Below are 14,955 nucleotides of genomic sequence, written 5' to 3' on the forward strand. Positions count from 1 at the left end.
AGCTATCAGGAGAGAAAGAACGATTTTCTACTCATTCTTATTCAGCCTTTTTATGCCAAAGTTTGCTTGCACGAGAAGGAGGGCACAGCCAGGAAGTGTATGTTTAGATATTTGCCTTGAGACACTCCCATTCTGCAATGCTGATTTCAGGCAGCAGCATGGAATGAACTTTAGGCAGAAGTATGTCAGCTAAAATATATATATCATATCTTATTTATTGCTTAAATCCCTAATGAGTTACTTGGGTGCTGTATGCCACCGGTACTACCCAGTTTGATGCCACTTACCGAAATTCGAGCTGCTGTTACATAGACCACAAAGAAAGGTGTGTAACTGGGGCAATAACCCACCGAACCACCTTATTCTTGCAAGAAAGATGTCCCAGACGCCACACTCCCTTTTGCTCTTCCACAAAACTGGAGCATGTATTGTGGAAGAGATTGGAGCTACTTAAAAAAAATGTGGGAATGCACTACGTGGCCATTGCCTCAGGGTCTGCTGCATTTCATCCAGTGACTGAAAAACAACCCCCTTGTCCCAACCCAAGCAGACTTAAAAAGACACATAGATTTCTTTAAAATATCACTTTCAAATCTGCTTAACGTCATGATACACTACAAATTGTTTCTGCAATGACAAATGAATGGCATTTGAATTATGAAAGGCAGGCACTAGAAGAGAAATACTCTATCAGGGACTTGTGTTTTACAAAAAAAGCGGTTTAATAAGGTTTTTTGATGATTTTGGCACAGAGAAGTTTTGTCATCTGCAGTCTTTTCAAATCACGACATTGGCACCAGCCGAATGCATAATTGTACACAAATTTGGACATGCAAAAATACCCCAGACATCAATATCCCTTTGGTGCTAACTTAGACAAATGAAGTTAGTGGGCTGCCCTGACAAGCCACGAAGAGCTCTGCTCCCCTCGAAGCTGACAAGTATAACCAATAAAAAAATAAAATATTCACACTTAACAAGAATGCATCCACTTGGAAGCTTTGGCTTTTGAGACCTTGCAATGGTTACTGTTCCACTGTGCGTATTGGTACCCAGTGACTTCAACATCTGCTGTTGACTGACAATACAAAAATACCTGGTGTTTCGTCAAACAAGGGTGGTAACGACAGCTTGGAGAACTATCCTGGTTTAGGTTCGGCTGGATGCATTTTGCATGAGGAACAAGGTACACTGTGTGCAGCATTTCTATGGTGCATTACATCTGTACTGCAGAGTCAGGCGAGGAAACCACAGTATGGAGGCTTTGTGGCCCTACATGGCTTCTCGGATATCTCGGTCTGCCTTTCTGCTACACAACATCTCACACACCATTGCTGAACCGCATCTATTGGCTTTTTTTCAGGAGGGGCCTGCAAGACGAACTGAGCTTTTAGGTACTATTTAGTTCTGAGGAGATACACAGTTCATGTACGAACATTGTGATATGAGACAGGAAACCCCCAAGACAAACCTTGAAACTTACACAAAAATGTATGATTACATGACCTGACAAACGAAAAAACCGAGATGACATTTAGCAAATGACTCATTTCTGCACCTTAGGTTCAAACGGCTGCTGCCAAACTACAACCATAAAAGCCACATCTGCTCCAGAGGTTCAATACAGTCAAACAGCAATGTCAGCTAAACTATTAGCCAAAAACCAACATTTACGCACCCTAGTTCTTCGATCATGGATTAAAGCCATGAAAATAAAAATTTCAATTTGAAATTTTATTCAGCATGTTGCTAACATGGTAATAAAAACATGAACACCACTGGCAACACACTTGGAAATTACTGTCTTCCCTTTCAGTGCAGTACGCCATCTTGAGCTACTTCAGGGTCACATCATTTACTTCTGGGTTTAGTTTACTAACTCTGGAGGACGTGACTGATACAGGAAATCTGATATCAGGGCTCAGGTGCCAATGAACTTTCAGCAAAGACCACTACTAGCCTAAAAACTAACTACACTGAAGTAGTTCAGTATGGTGTGCAGGTGTGCACACTTTTATCAAGTGTGCAGTCACATGAAAGGTTGACACCTCCTTCGATCAACAAGGGGGATCTTCATGTATGACAAAACATGTGATCATGACGTCTGAATAGCCCTGATGAGGGGGGAAATGCGTCACAGCTAATACATTTATCTGTTTTTTAGACCAATCATTCTGCATTATAGTTTATGAACGCCGGAAGCCGTGGTTCGAAGCCAAACATAATCCCTGTCATGGTATAAATATGCTGGTTTCCGGAATGCTTCCACGATGGTTTCCTAAAAAAGAAAGTGCGTCCAGCAGGGGGCGCCCGCGGAGACATGCCCACGCCTCGGCAGCAGTCCTCAGTCCTTGTCGTCGTCCACAATGGACAAGTCCTTGATGGCGCGGAGCTTGCCCCGGGCGTCCACCCGGCGCTTCTCCCGGATCAGCTCCTCCAGGCTGTGGAAGCGCAGCGTGTGCACGTTGTTCTCGGACAGGTGCATCTTGAGGAAGTACTGCTGGTCCCCGGCCTGCAGCTCCCCGCCGGCCTTGAACTCCCGCTTGCCGAAGCGGCACCAGGCGGCGAAACTCTCCGAGTTGGTCCAGCAGATCTCCTCGCTCTTCAGGCCCAGGTGGCCGCAGGCGTTCTGCAGCACCAACTCGGCCGTCAGGGGGCGGTAGCGGTACCAGCTATTCACCACACGGCCCATGCTGCTGCCCACCTCGTGCAGGCTGTCCTGGCGGATCTGGCCGCGGAGCAGGTGGATGATCTGCCCGTTGCCCACATAGACGGCCCAGTGCGGGGGAGGCGGCGGGTGCGTGAACTCGCCGGCCCCCGGGCAGAGGAAGAGCAGCTCCAGCAGGTCCCCGGGCTTGCAGACGCTCAGTAGGCCCGCGATGGAGTAGACGTGCAAGTCCTGGGTGTCGCTCAGTTTGGAGAAGATGCATTCCTGGCAGCTGAAGGCCGAGAACTCGAGCTCGTTGAGCACCAGGTGCTGCTGGTGGTGGTGCGCCTGCTGCGGGTGGTGCTGATGCTGCAGGGCGCCCTTCCTCTGCTGCGCGCCCGGGCTGTGCTGCTGCTCCTTGACGCTGTTGTAGCGGTTGTCCGGCTGCCCGCGCTGGTCGTCCAGGTCCTCCTCCTCATCCGAGAAGAAGTAAGCCACCCCGACCCTCAGCTCCTCCTTCTCGATTCCCGAGGGGTCCCCGGTGGGCAGCTCGCTGTAATGCAGGTGGGTGATGCGATCCAGTTGATTTCCCATCAATGACAGGACGAGGCAATGGTCGGGAATTGCCAGGGCTGCGAGAGAGAAAAGCACAGAACACAACAGCAGTTACAAAATGTGCGCCTTGATGTACAGCACTTCTGTCCGCTACAGCGTCACGCGCAAAGCACCATATTTGCCTCTAGAGTAGCAACATTTATGAGTTTCATTGTCTTCCTTCCTGGAGAACTAGAAGTCTGTCTGCTGGCTGCCCTCTGGACACCTTCAATTAACAAAAATAAACTTCCACCGTTCTGCGCAGTGGGTCAGTCAATAGAGCTGTCTTTGATGTGTGAATACATCCTGCCCGGCCGCTGACCTGCTCAGATGAGACGGAGCCTCCCGGGGGAGGTCTGCGCGCTGCACACCACCAGTGAGGGACGCGGGGTTACAGACTCACGCCTGCTTGGGAAACGAAACAACTGCTATTTTTTGTAATTCGATTTAGCCAACTTTATATCTTTCTGGGTCTGAAAAGCATACACTTTAACCTACCCGCATGACGGTGTGAGGTGTCAGTTCCCATCCGTGGAAAACTAATCGAGATCGCTATGTACTATATGCATTTTATCGCCAATTCCCGACTAAAACCGTGTCACTCCTCTGAGCTAGGTGTGGCGTTTTGCAAAACCTAATTTTAACCGTGCATCGCAAAGCGGTGACACAAATACACCACAAAACACAACCAAGCCTCTTACTTGTCGCTGCAAGTCTTGTGAACTCTGTAAGAGCTGCAGAATGTTCCTGCTCCATTCACCTGACGTCTAACAATTCACCTGTGACATTTCCTCCCGAGCAGACGCTCTCCCTGCCCCTCTGCCTGCCTAAACAAGCCCGCTCGCGCTTCCTGCTCTGCACAGGACATAAAGAGCATGAAATATGAGCACAAGTTACTGGAGGCAACCAGTCCGGAGACCGAGAGATCCGTGCGTACCCGAGCCGTGCCTGACTAGACTGGCATCGCTACAGCCGTCTCCGCCGCCTCCTCTCCATGGGTGCAGCAGCGGCTCCTGAGCCCCTGTCGCCGGCCGCCTTCCACCCCTGCTGCACCCTCTGCCTCTCCCCTGCGGTGGGCTGCGCCAGGAGGACGAGGTCCGCTCTGAGCGCGCGCTGCCCGCCCGTTCCACATACATAGAGCCTGGAGTTGCCGGGGCACGCCCACGCGCCGAGCTCATTGGCTGCTCTCAATGTGTCGCGAGGTGACAGACTGCTGGAAGGAGCAGGGCCCTCCCCGGTAACCGGACAGTTTCTTCATCGCTGTCTGTCACAGGAGAGGGGCGTGTCCCCTTTCTATACACTAACTACACGTACTCTTTAAAGTGTTTTGTGTGAAACCTTGGCGCGCGCGCGGCCAAAGGAGCACGAATATCACTGCAGTGGCAGCAACAATCGCATCTATTCTGATAGTGACTGTTTTTCCCCCTTTTGTTTATCTGTACCTTTTCCTCCAGTTTTTTTATGCTTTTCCATGACGATAAATATAAGCAATGCAGCAAAACCTGAACTTGAGTGGGCATGCCAGTATGAACATTGTGCCCCTCTACCCAAGGAGGTCTTTCTTTAGTCTTTGAGTACGAGTACTCATCCTTTCACTTATTAAATGTGTGAAATATACTTCATGTTCAATTGTTTTGCGGAGGTGGACAGGGCCGAATTACTTTACTTTCCCCAAATTAATTTACTTTCGACGTGGAACCCATGGACTGGATGTACTGTCCTGTAATATTTCAGTTTGAAAGTTGGCAGAGCGCGGTGGTTCTTTTCAGAGAACCTTTCTCGACCGTGCGCGTGTCACAGCAGCACACTCTGCACTCTCCCACACAGAGACAAATAGCTGCAAAGAGAGCACAAAGCCTTCCTTTCTTCTCTGCCCGAGTTGCCTCGGGGGAAACAATGGAGATCTTGGTTTTTGCAGCTAACTCATATGTGACTTCGGCACCTGCACTGACTCATCATGTAGTGGTTGTTCAAACGTGTGTGGCTGTTTTCCCCAGCCTGACTACCTCGTCCCCTGCATCATATTTATCTTTGCAACCGCCACGCCCAGGCTTTTACCTGTCCAAAATGTAGTCGGATTTGTGTTTTTTTAACATAATTGTACGCCATATCAAGATAGCTGCTCACTTCAAATTGGTGTTGTCAACAGTTGAAGCTCAAATGACAAGCGTGCAAAAAATGCACTTTTTAAAGCGTGCCATAATTGCATTCAGAGGACTTAATTTGCCTAATTATTGGCTTGTCACTCACCGAGGATTGTACCTTAGTTTTTTTTGTTTTTGCATTTTGGTAGTTGTGGTTCTCACATGTTTTCAGGGGAAAAACAAATTGCAAAACCTGAAAAGATACTGTGTCACAGTCATGAGACAAAGTTTGTCCTCAAGTAACAATAACTGATTTCCATGTCCAGATTAACAAACCACGTGGCTGCCGAATTCGGTAACTTGGCGTCTTTCTAGAGCAGCGTCTGTTTTCTGTAACCTCGTGTTGTCAAAGCAGCTCGAGTCCCGTGACACAGCTGAGCGGGGCATTCCATCGAGTATTAAGTGGTAATTATCTTCTTTCCGTAGCAAGTGCAGCCCCGGCTTCCCTGCGGTTCTCATCACTCACCGGCCCTGTCCTTCCCTCATATCGATGACATTCACCATTCTCCTCTCCGAGGCCCTGCCGATCTATATTCCGTTGTTTGCATTTCAATAAGAAACATAATTATCAGTTGATCAAACCACAAAGGGCAAGCGTCATCAGCGTGCCGCAGATCATCATAGACTACAAAGGGGGCGCCCTGCTCGTCGGAGGGAGCAGATGTTAAGGTGGCAAGGGTCAATTTGGGAGGTTGGCTCGGAGTAGGGTGATAAATGAGTGTGCTACTGCCCCCCTCCTCGCTAGCACGCACCCCCTGTTTCCCCCAGGCACAAACAGAAGGGACCTCCGACATTAGCAGGTCATTGCACTCCCTGTCCCTTCTGGTTGCGGTTTCTCCTTCTCATTAACCATTCGAGCACCAATTAACAAACAGACAATAGACGACTGTACAGTAACATCAAGGTTTACAAAGACGAGGCTTTGTCAGAATTTAACCCTAGCGCCGAAAGTAGTTCTATCGCAAGCCAGCGCTTTACAGATGAGGAAATAATACACATCAAACTGCATTTTATGAAAGTGGTGGTAGATCATGTATATAAGTATATTTGGCATTTTGTAATCAAACGGAGAGTTCATGTGATGCACACAAAAGTGCTGAAGCACAGTGTGTCACGCACAGTGGTTTGTGGTGGGGAATAAGTAGTGCGTTCACAATATACCCATTTTTTACTGGATGAGAACAATGTACGCGGTCTGAGATTAGAGGCCAACTTCTTCAATAAACACGTATTTTTGATTAAATAATTCAGTCTAATGATGTTATTTGTGGAAGTTTCTACAATCAAGTTAACTATAAGGATTAATGTCAAGACAAAATAGGAGGCGTTTTCTCCCCTGCATACTCTCTATCATAGGTTCCGGCATCTAGTCCACTGCAAAAGCCTTTGTATTATAATTGTAAGAAAGTATATCATTTTTGTTGTGGTTCCCTCCAATTTTTCCTGTCTGTTTTTCTTGGCTGTAGGACAGTGTATCATTTACCATTGCTAAACAGTAGTGTAGCACCTGAGCTTACCTCCAAAGCATATATTGTTCATTGGATTACCCTATTTGGCGTAAAAAAGAGTGCCTTGTAAGCTGTTAGCGCCTGGTCCTATATATATAAAAAAGTGGCACCTTTTATATTTTAAATAGGTGCCTGGTGACTGAAGGACTAAAAGATATTGCCACTGTCAGCCTAGGAGTAATTACAATATTCATTTCACACCTCTGCTTGGGAAAATACTAGCAAAATAATTCAAACTTATCTTCCACAGTGTTTTCAAAATCAGATTTAATACTGATTTATTAAACTTAATAGAAAAGTAACTTTGTAAAAATGTACTTTGAGCTGACTGAACCAGCCAGGCAACCCAAACTAGCCAACTTAAACCAGTTTTGCAACTCATCACATTTCCAAAGTCCAATACACTTTCCTGGATGGAGTTGTTGACTCTGTTCTCCAGAGGACAATGAGATGCCTGCTATTTCAGTGTGGAGGATTTTGTTTTCAGCCACCAGGTTGTAGATTTTATAGTCCACACTTTCCAGCCGCGGCCTACTGGCGTGACCTCCTGGAGATTGTGCTCCATTGTGAACTCCTGCTGTGGGCCCGGGGAGCCGCGGATGGGCCAGCAGCCGGTGCCCCTCACAGGGCAGCCATGGTGTGGTGTTGGGATGCAGCCTCTGAGAAGAGCAAAAAGAACTAAGAGAAGAGCAGCTGGAAGGAAGGTTTAACAGTGGTCTTGCTGAGGGGCATCTCCAGAGTGGGGGCCCAAGGCGAGAAGGTGGAGTGTTGCTTCCCAGGGAAGGAAGGATGTGGTTGATCCCCACTGCTCCAAGAGGGAATGGAATGGGGCATCATAGTCTGGTCGGCAGGCTGGAAGTGTTGCCTAGCTGGGGGTTAGGGGTAGCATGAATCCTGGGGTGGGCGTGAAGCAGGGATAGGGGGCCATCCACCTGAGTGGGAGCTGTGTGTGTGGCATAGTCAAAATGCCTTCCTTAGCTAGTAAGGATGTCCCCCTGCAGCCTGACTGATGGTGAAGGTGGGTGGCAATTCAGGATCCTCAGCCAGCAGCGTGCTCCCCTCGAGGGCCTGTAGTAGTATGCGGCTGCCGGCAAGCCTCCAGGTGAATGTGGGTGAGGTGGGCTTTCCCTCCCCTAGTCGGGTGCCCCTAGCGATAACCTGCTGTTGCTGGTGAGGGTTGATGGGTCGGGTCTAAAGGACAGGAATGGCCCAGGAGGGGTAGACGAGCGGGCCTATGTTGAGTCCTCAGCCGCCGTACATCTGGAAGATGTCAGGGTGAGAACTTGTTGTTCACCTTTACCCGCTCCGTGGCCAGGTGAGAGGTGTGATGTCCCCGGGCCGCAAGGTAGGGTGGGGAAAGTGTGTGGTCCTAAATGGGGGAGGAGAGAAGTCTAGAATGCCTAAGGCATGGATGGCAGGGGGCCCACCATGCTCCTGTGCTTATTAGGAGTGGGCCCTCAGGTGCCTCTTGTTTGTGGGGGGGCAATAAAAAGCCACTCATCGGCGTGCTGAGGTGAGAGCGAGGCTGTCCCTTGATTCCTTGACAGGCCGCAGGAGGTCCTTTTTGTCTGTTTCAAAATGGCAGCCATCTCTCTTCTGTCTGGACGGTGTTTGCAGCCCGGTGTGAGGCACCAGGCGCCGTGGCCCGAGGTCCCGGGGTAGGGGGTAGGTAGTGTATCTGGAGGATGGCCCCTCGATGGAGAGGAGAGAAGTCCAAAATGCTGCCCGTGGTTCCTCAGCAGGCTGGTACTTGGCCGCTCTCCGTAGGTCTGCGTGTATGCGGCCGGGGTGAACCACTCCAGTCCGAAGGTTCAGGCAGTTGGGCCAATGGACTGTGCAGGTCAGGACAAAGTGGCCTGGCCTGACCAAGCGACCCCTGGCTTATGTGCCCGTGAGACCTTGCTGGGGCAGTGGTGCCCGATCTGTCAGTAGCGGTACAAAAGGGGGGGGGGGTGGATGGACGGAGCATCTGAATCAATCAAACACTCACACCCAGTCAAAAGATCTGGGTTTAATCCATCACCGTTCTTTAGCCCACTCTGCCACCCCAGTTCAGACATGGCTATATGCAAATCAGTCTGACCCTGTGCCTCATGGGAACAGTCCAGCCTGAACTGCCAAGCCATGTCTTCCCTGGACCGGAAACAAGCTTCCGAGGACCGGTTTCTGGCATTCCAGCCGTCTTCAGCCCAGCTTGCTTGAATCCAGTGGCAAAGTGAGCAAGAGACTCACGTCTGAGCATACCCTGCCACACTTATGGCGGCCAAAAGCGGTACAAAAGGGGGTGGTGATGGATGGAGCATCTGAATCAATCAAACACTCACACCCAGTCAAAAGATCTGGGTTTAATCCATCACCGTTCTTTAACCCACTCTGCCACCCCAGTTCAGACATGGCTATATGCAAATCAGTCTGACCCTGTGCCTCATGGGAACAGTCCAGCCTGAACTGCCAAGCCATGTCTTCCCTGGACCGGAAACAAGCTTCCGAGGACCGGTTTCTGGCATTCCAGCCGTCTTCAGCCCGGCTTGCTTGAATCCAGTGGCAAAGTGAGCAAGGGACTCACGTCTGAGCATACCCTGCCACACTTATGGCGGCCAAAAGCGGTACAAAAGGGGGTGGTGATGGACGGAGCATCTGAATCAATCAAACACTCACACCCAGTCAAAAGATCTGGGTTTAATCCATCACCGTTCTTTAGCCCACTCTGCCACCCCAGTTCAGACATGGCTATATGCAAATCAGTCTGACCCTGTGCCTCATGGGAACAGTCCAGCCCGAACTGCCAAGCCATGTCTTCCCTGGACTGGAAACAAGCTTCCGAGGACTGGTTTCTGGCATTCCAGTGGTCTTCAGCCCGGCTTGCTTGAATCCAGTGGCAAAGTGAGCAAGGGACTCACGTCTGAGCATACCCTGCCACACTTATGGCGGCCAAAAGCGGTACAAAAGGGGGTGGTGATGGACGGAGTATCTGAATCAATCAAACACTCACACCCAGTCAAAAGATCTGGGTTTAATCCATCACCGTTCTTTAGCCCACTCTGCCACCCTAGTTCAGACATGGCTATATGCAAATCAGTCTGACCCTGTGCCTCATGGGAACAGTCCAGCCCGAACTGCCAAGCCATGTCTTCCCTGGACGGAAACAAGCTTCCGAGGACCGGTTTCTGGCATTTGCAGCCAGGTGTGAGGCACCAGGCACCGTGGCCCGAGGTCCCGGGGTAGGGGTGTATCTGGAGGATGGCCCCTCGATGGACAGGAGAGAAGTCTGAAATGCTGCCCGTGGTTCCTCTGCAGGCTGGTACTTGGCCGCTCTCCGTAGGTCTGTGTGTATGCGGCCGGGGTGAACCACTCCAGTCCGAAGGTTCAGGCAGTTGGGCCAATGGACTGTGCAGGTCAGGACAAAGTGGCCTGGCCTGACCAAGCGACCCCTGGCTTATGTGCCTGTGAGACCTTGCTGGGGCAGTGTTGCCCGATCTGTCATTAAGCGTTCTGGTGTGGGGTACACAGAGGCGCTGCTTGCATGCACTCAAAACCAGCGCTTCTCCCTGCAGGCCCGCTGCTACAGCTCCAACACGGGTACCCATACCACTGCTGTTGCAGGAGCGGCAATGGAAATGGACCCTCCTACTGGGACACCAGTGCAATGGGTAATGTTTGTTCACTTTGATGTCCCCCTGCAGCCTCATATGATCTGCCGCTTCCCTGCATAGGCTGCCGGTGCATGGAGCTCCAAAGTCAAGCAGCCATCTTGGTTCATGGCCAGACTACTCCCCTAAGGCAGCTGTCATCATGGGTAGCATGCCTTTGGAAAGGACAACCATCATTTGAAGGATGCCTGTGGCAGACCAGATAGTCTACAGGCAAATGAAAGAAGCTCTGATTAGACGGTTTTGGTCAAAGCTAGCTTAGTGCCCCAGAGCTCCGGGACTGCAAGAAAGTGGATAGGGTTCCGTTTGAAATCTAGATTCATGGTGTATTGAATGACTGGATTGAGTGGTTAGGAGCGATAGAGGTCATAGATTTTCATTCTCTAAAGCAGTTGATAGTGACAGAGTGACTCAAAGAGGAGGGCTCTACCCCACTTGTGCAGTACCTGTCAGATCTGACAGAGAGGGTTCCAGAGAATCTTGCAGTGTTGGCTGACTACTGGTTAGCTAACAGTGTTCACAAGGGGATAAAGCAGCATGGTTGTAAGCCAAAAGGGGAGTGGAAGTCTCCACAGACAGGTTCTAAGTCTCCCAGTAAGGGCCAGGATAATTCCCAAGGGATCCGTACGAATTCGTGAAATTCATATACACCTTTTGTTTGGAGTTGAACAACCTTGGTGTTTTGTAATAAAGCAGGTTCTGAAGGCTCTCTTGTGTTAGCCCTTCTGCTGCCGGTAATTCTACCTAATATATTATCACGCAATATAAAATACATGTGTCATGGCTTCAACCCTGTTCATGGTGTATAGGGGCAGCGGAAAACCCAGAAGTAGTGACAGATGATGATGCAGTGGACATGGTCTAGTCCATGGGTACTCAGAAACCTTCTCTCGGGGGCCAAATTTGCAGTGTGGTTTGTCATCAAGGGCCGCACTGGTGGGTGTGGGTTCAGTGGGGGAAGGGGGCAGGGCTAGAACAAAAAAAACCTGTGACAATGAGGTTGAACACAGGTCCCTGCAGCGCACGCCTTCGTCTACTGAGCCACCAGACACGGCATACACACATCTCTCTCTCTCTCTCTCTCTCTCTCTCTCTCTCTCTCTCTCTCTCTCTCCCTCCCCCTCTCTCTCTCGCCCTCTCTCTCTCTCTCTCTCCCCCTCTCTCTATCCCTCTCTCTGCCTTTCTCTCTCTCTTTCTCTCTCTATCTCTCTCTCCCTCCCCCTCTCTCTCTCTCTCCCCCTCTCTCCCTTCCTCCCCCGCTCTCTCTCTCTCCCTGTCTCCCTCTTTCTCCCTCTGTCTCCCTCTGTCTCACTCACTCTGTCTCCCTCTCTCTGTATCCCTCCCTCTCTCTCCCGCCCTCTCTCTTCATCTGTCTCCCTCCCTCTGTCTCCCTCCCCTGTCTCCCTCTCTCTGTCTCCCTCTGTATGTCTACCTCCCTCTCTCTCCCCTATCTGTCTACCTCCATCTGTCTTCCTCCCTCTGCTGCCATCCTCCCTTTGTCTGTCTCCCCCTGTCTTTCTCTCTCCATCTCCCTCTGTCTGTCACCCTCTGTCTCCTTCCCTATGTCTCCCTCCCTCTGTCTTCCTCTCTCTCTCTCCCTCTGTCTCCCTCTGTATGTCTCCCTCTGTATGTCTCCCTCTGTCTCCCTCTGTCTGTCTCCCTCTGTCTGTCTCCCTCCTTCTGTCCCCTCTCTCTCTGTCTCCCCCTCTCTCTGTCTCCCTTTCTCTGCCTGTCTCCCTCTGTCTTTATCCCTCTGTCTGTCTGCCTCTGTCTGTCTCTCTCTCCCCCTCTGTGTCCCCCTGAACCCCTCTCCCTGTCCCCCTCCCTCTGTCTCCCTCACTTTCTCTCTGTCTCCCTCTGTCTCCCTATCTCTGTCTCCCTCTCTCTCTGTCTCCCCATTTCCCTCCCTCTGCCACCCTCTGTTTCACTCCCTCTCTCTCTCTCTCTCTCCCTCTCTCTCCCTCTCCCTCTCTGTCTCCCTCTCTGCCTCTCTGTCTCTGTCTGTCTCAGTCTCTGCCTCTATCTGTCTGCCCCTGCCTCTATCTATCTGTCTGTCCCTGTCTCTGTCTGTCCCTGTCTCCCTCCCCCTGTCTCCCTCTCCATCTCTCTGTCTCTACCTCTATCTGTCTGTCCCTGTCTCGGCCTCTATCTGTCTTTGTCTGTCCCTGTCTGTCTCTGACTCTATCGCTGTCTGTCTCCTTCTCTCTCTCTCTGTCTCCCTCCCTCTCTCTCTTTGTCTCTCCCTCTCTCTTTCTCTCTGTCTCCCAAAGTCTCCCTCTGTCCCACTCACTCACTCTGTCTGTCTTCCTCTCTCTCTCTGTCTCCCTCTCTCTGTCTCCCTTTGTTTATCTCCATCTGTCTCCCTTTGTCTGTCTCCCTCCCGTTGTCTCCCACTATCTGTCTCCCTCCCTCCCTCTGTCACCCTACTCCATCTCTCTGTGCCATCTTTCTCCCTCTGTCTGTCTCCTAGCTCTGTCTGTCTCCCTCTGTCTATCTCCCTCTGTCTGTCACTTTCTGTCTCCCTCTCTTTGTCTCCCTCTGTCTCTGTCCCTCTGTCTCCCCCCTCTGTCCCCCTCTCTCTGTCTCCCTCTCTCTCTGTCTTCCTCTGTCTATCTCTGCATGTCTCCCTCTATCTCCATCCCTCTGTCTCCCTCTGCCTTTCTCCCTCTGTCTGTCTCCCTCCTTCTGTCCCCCTCTCTCTCTGTCTCCCTGTCTCCCTTTCTTTGCCTGTCTCCCTCTGTCTTTATCCCTCTGTCTGTCTGCCTGCCTCTGTCTGTCTCTCTCTATTCCTCTGTCTTCCCCTGAACCACCCCCTGTCTCCCTCCCTCTGTCTTCCTCTCTTTCTCTCTGTCTCCCTCTGTCTCCCTATCTCTGTCTCCCTCTCTCTCTGTCTCCCCCTTTCCCTCCCTCTGTTTCACTTCCTCTCCCTCCCTCTCCCCCCCTCTCTCTCTCCCTCTCTGTCTCCCTCTCTGCCTCTCTGTCTCTGTCTGTCTCAGTCTCTACCTCTATCTGTCTGCCCCTGCCTCTATCTATCTGTCTGTGCCTGTCTCTGTCTGTCCCTGTCTCCCTCCCTCTGTCTCCCTCTCCATCTCTCTGTCTCTGTCTCTGCCTCTATCTGTCTGTCCCTGTCTCGGCCTCTATCTATCTTTGTCTGTCCCTGTCTGTCTCTGACTCTATCGCTGTCTGTCTCCTTCTCTCTCTCTCTGTCTCCCTCCCTCTCTCTCTTTGTCTCTCCCTCTCTCTGTCTCTCTGTCTCCCTCTGTCTCCCTCTGTCCCACTCGCTCACTCTGTCTGTCTCCCTCTCTCTCTCTCTGTCTCCCTCTCTCTGTCCCCCTCCCTCTGACTCCCTCTGTCTATCTCCATCTGTTTCCCTTTGTCTGTCTCCCTCCCTCTGTCTCCCACTATCTGTCTCCCTCCCTCTCTCTCCCCCCTCTGTCGCCCTCCTCCATCTGTCTGTGTCCATCTTTCTCCCTCTGTCTGTCTCCTAGCTGTGTCTGTCTCCCTCTGTCTCCCTCTGTCTATCTCCCTCTGTCTGTTGCTTTCTGTCTCCCTCTCTTTGTCTCCCTCTGTCTCTGTCCCTCTGTCTCCCTCCCTCTGTCTCCCTCTCTCTCTGTCTCCCTCTCTCTCCGTCTTCCTCTGTCTATCTCTGTCTCCCTCCCTGTGTCTCCCTCCCACTGTCTCCCTCTATCTGTCTCCCTCTGTCTCCCTCTCTGTCTTCCTCTCTCTGTCTCCCTCTCCCTCCCTCTGTCTCCCCCGGACTCCCTCCCTCTGATGAGTACAGGCCTCAGCAAGGCCTGCGAGTGCAAAGGGTTCGCCCTTCTCTGCACGAAGTCCTCAGACTATACAAAGAATTTGGCACGGAAACTGAAAATACAAAGACATAGTTTAATAAACCTTTAAAGGTGGTACTACAGCCCACACAACACTCTACAGCATTGTACAGGGTAGCACAAAGAACTCGAGTACACAGTCCCCTTTTATACACAAAGAAGGGGCTCATAAGTAGGCGGGTACAACTCAGAACATGATTTACAACCATATATGGACATTTCTGAACATGATCAATACATAGGTGGAGTTAACGGTTCTTGAAGTCCGCGGAAATGCACATTCCTATCCACACTAATCAAAGACAGATGTGACTTCTACTGAGCATGCGCTGAACGCACAAAGGACTATTTATAGACTGTTGCCGGGCAAATCCTAAGGGCGACTAGGGAAGAGGTAGGACTCATCACATGGCGAGCACATGGCAATATGTAGCAAACAAAATGGAGGACAGAAAAACAAAATGGAGTCTGACCGTATAAGAGATTAAGCGGGAAAACACAACAAGTGAATTACGATATCATGTCTTCAGCTAATGCCTAACATTATCGCTGTTTTATTTACAACAGACGACCCTTTCAGCA

At 50.8% G+C, this 14,955-nt stretch overlaps 1 protein-coding gene across 1 annotated transcript; it reads right to left on the bottom strand.

Moving 5' to 3' along the window:
• Positions 1-703: 703 nt before the first annotated feature.
• Positions 704-4,355, bottom strand: LRATD1 (LRAT domain containing 1). The gene is made up of 2 exons (XM_086926317.1): positions 4,179-4,355; positions 704-3,279 (listed from the first exon to the last, which is right to left on the bottom strand). The coding sequence occupies exon 2, from the start codon at positions 3,239-3,241 to the stop codon at positions 2,345-2,347; it is 897 nt and encodes a 298-aa protein (XP_086782443.1). The 5' UTR covers positions 3,242-3,279; positions 4,179-4,355; the 3' UTR covers positions 704-2,344.
• Between the last annotated feature and the right edge of the window lie 10,600 nt (positions 4,356-14,955).

The sequence above is a fragment of the Lissotriton vulgaris genome, chromosome 6, assembly GCF_964263255.1.
Source record: "Lissotriton vulgaris chromosome 6, aLisVul1.2, whole genome shotgun sequence".
NCBI classification, from domain to species: Eukaryota; Metazoa; Chordata; class Amphibia; order Caudata; family Salamandridae; genus Lissotriton; species Lissotriton vulgaris.

Bases quoted from the DNA above. Each gene is read 5' to 3' on its own strand.
- LRATD1 (XM_086926317.1), bottom strand. From the start codon at position 3,241: ATGGGAAATCAACTGGATCGCATCACCCACCTGCATTACAGCGAGCTG.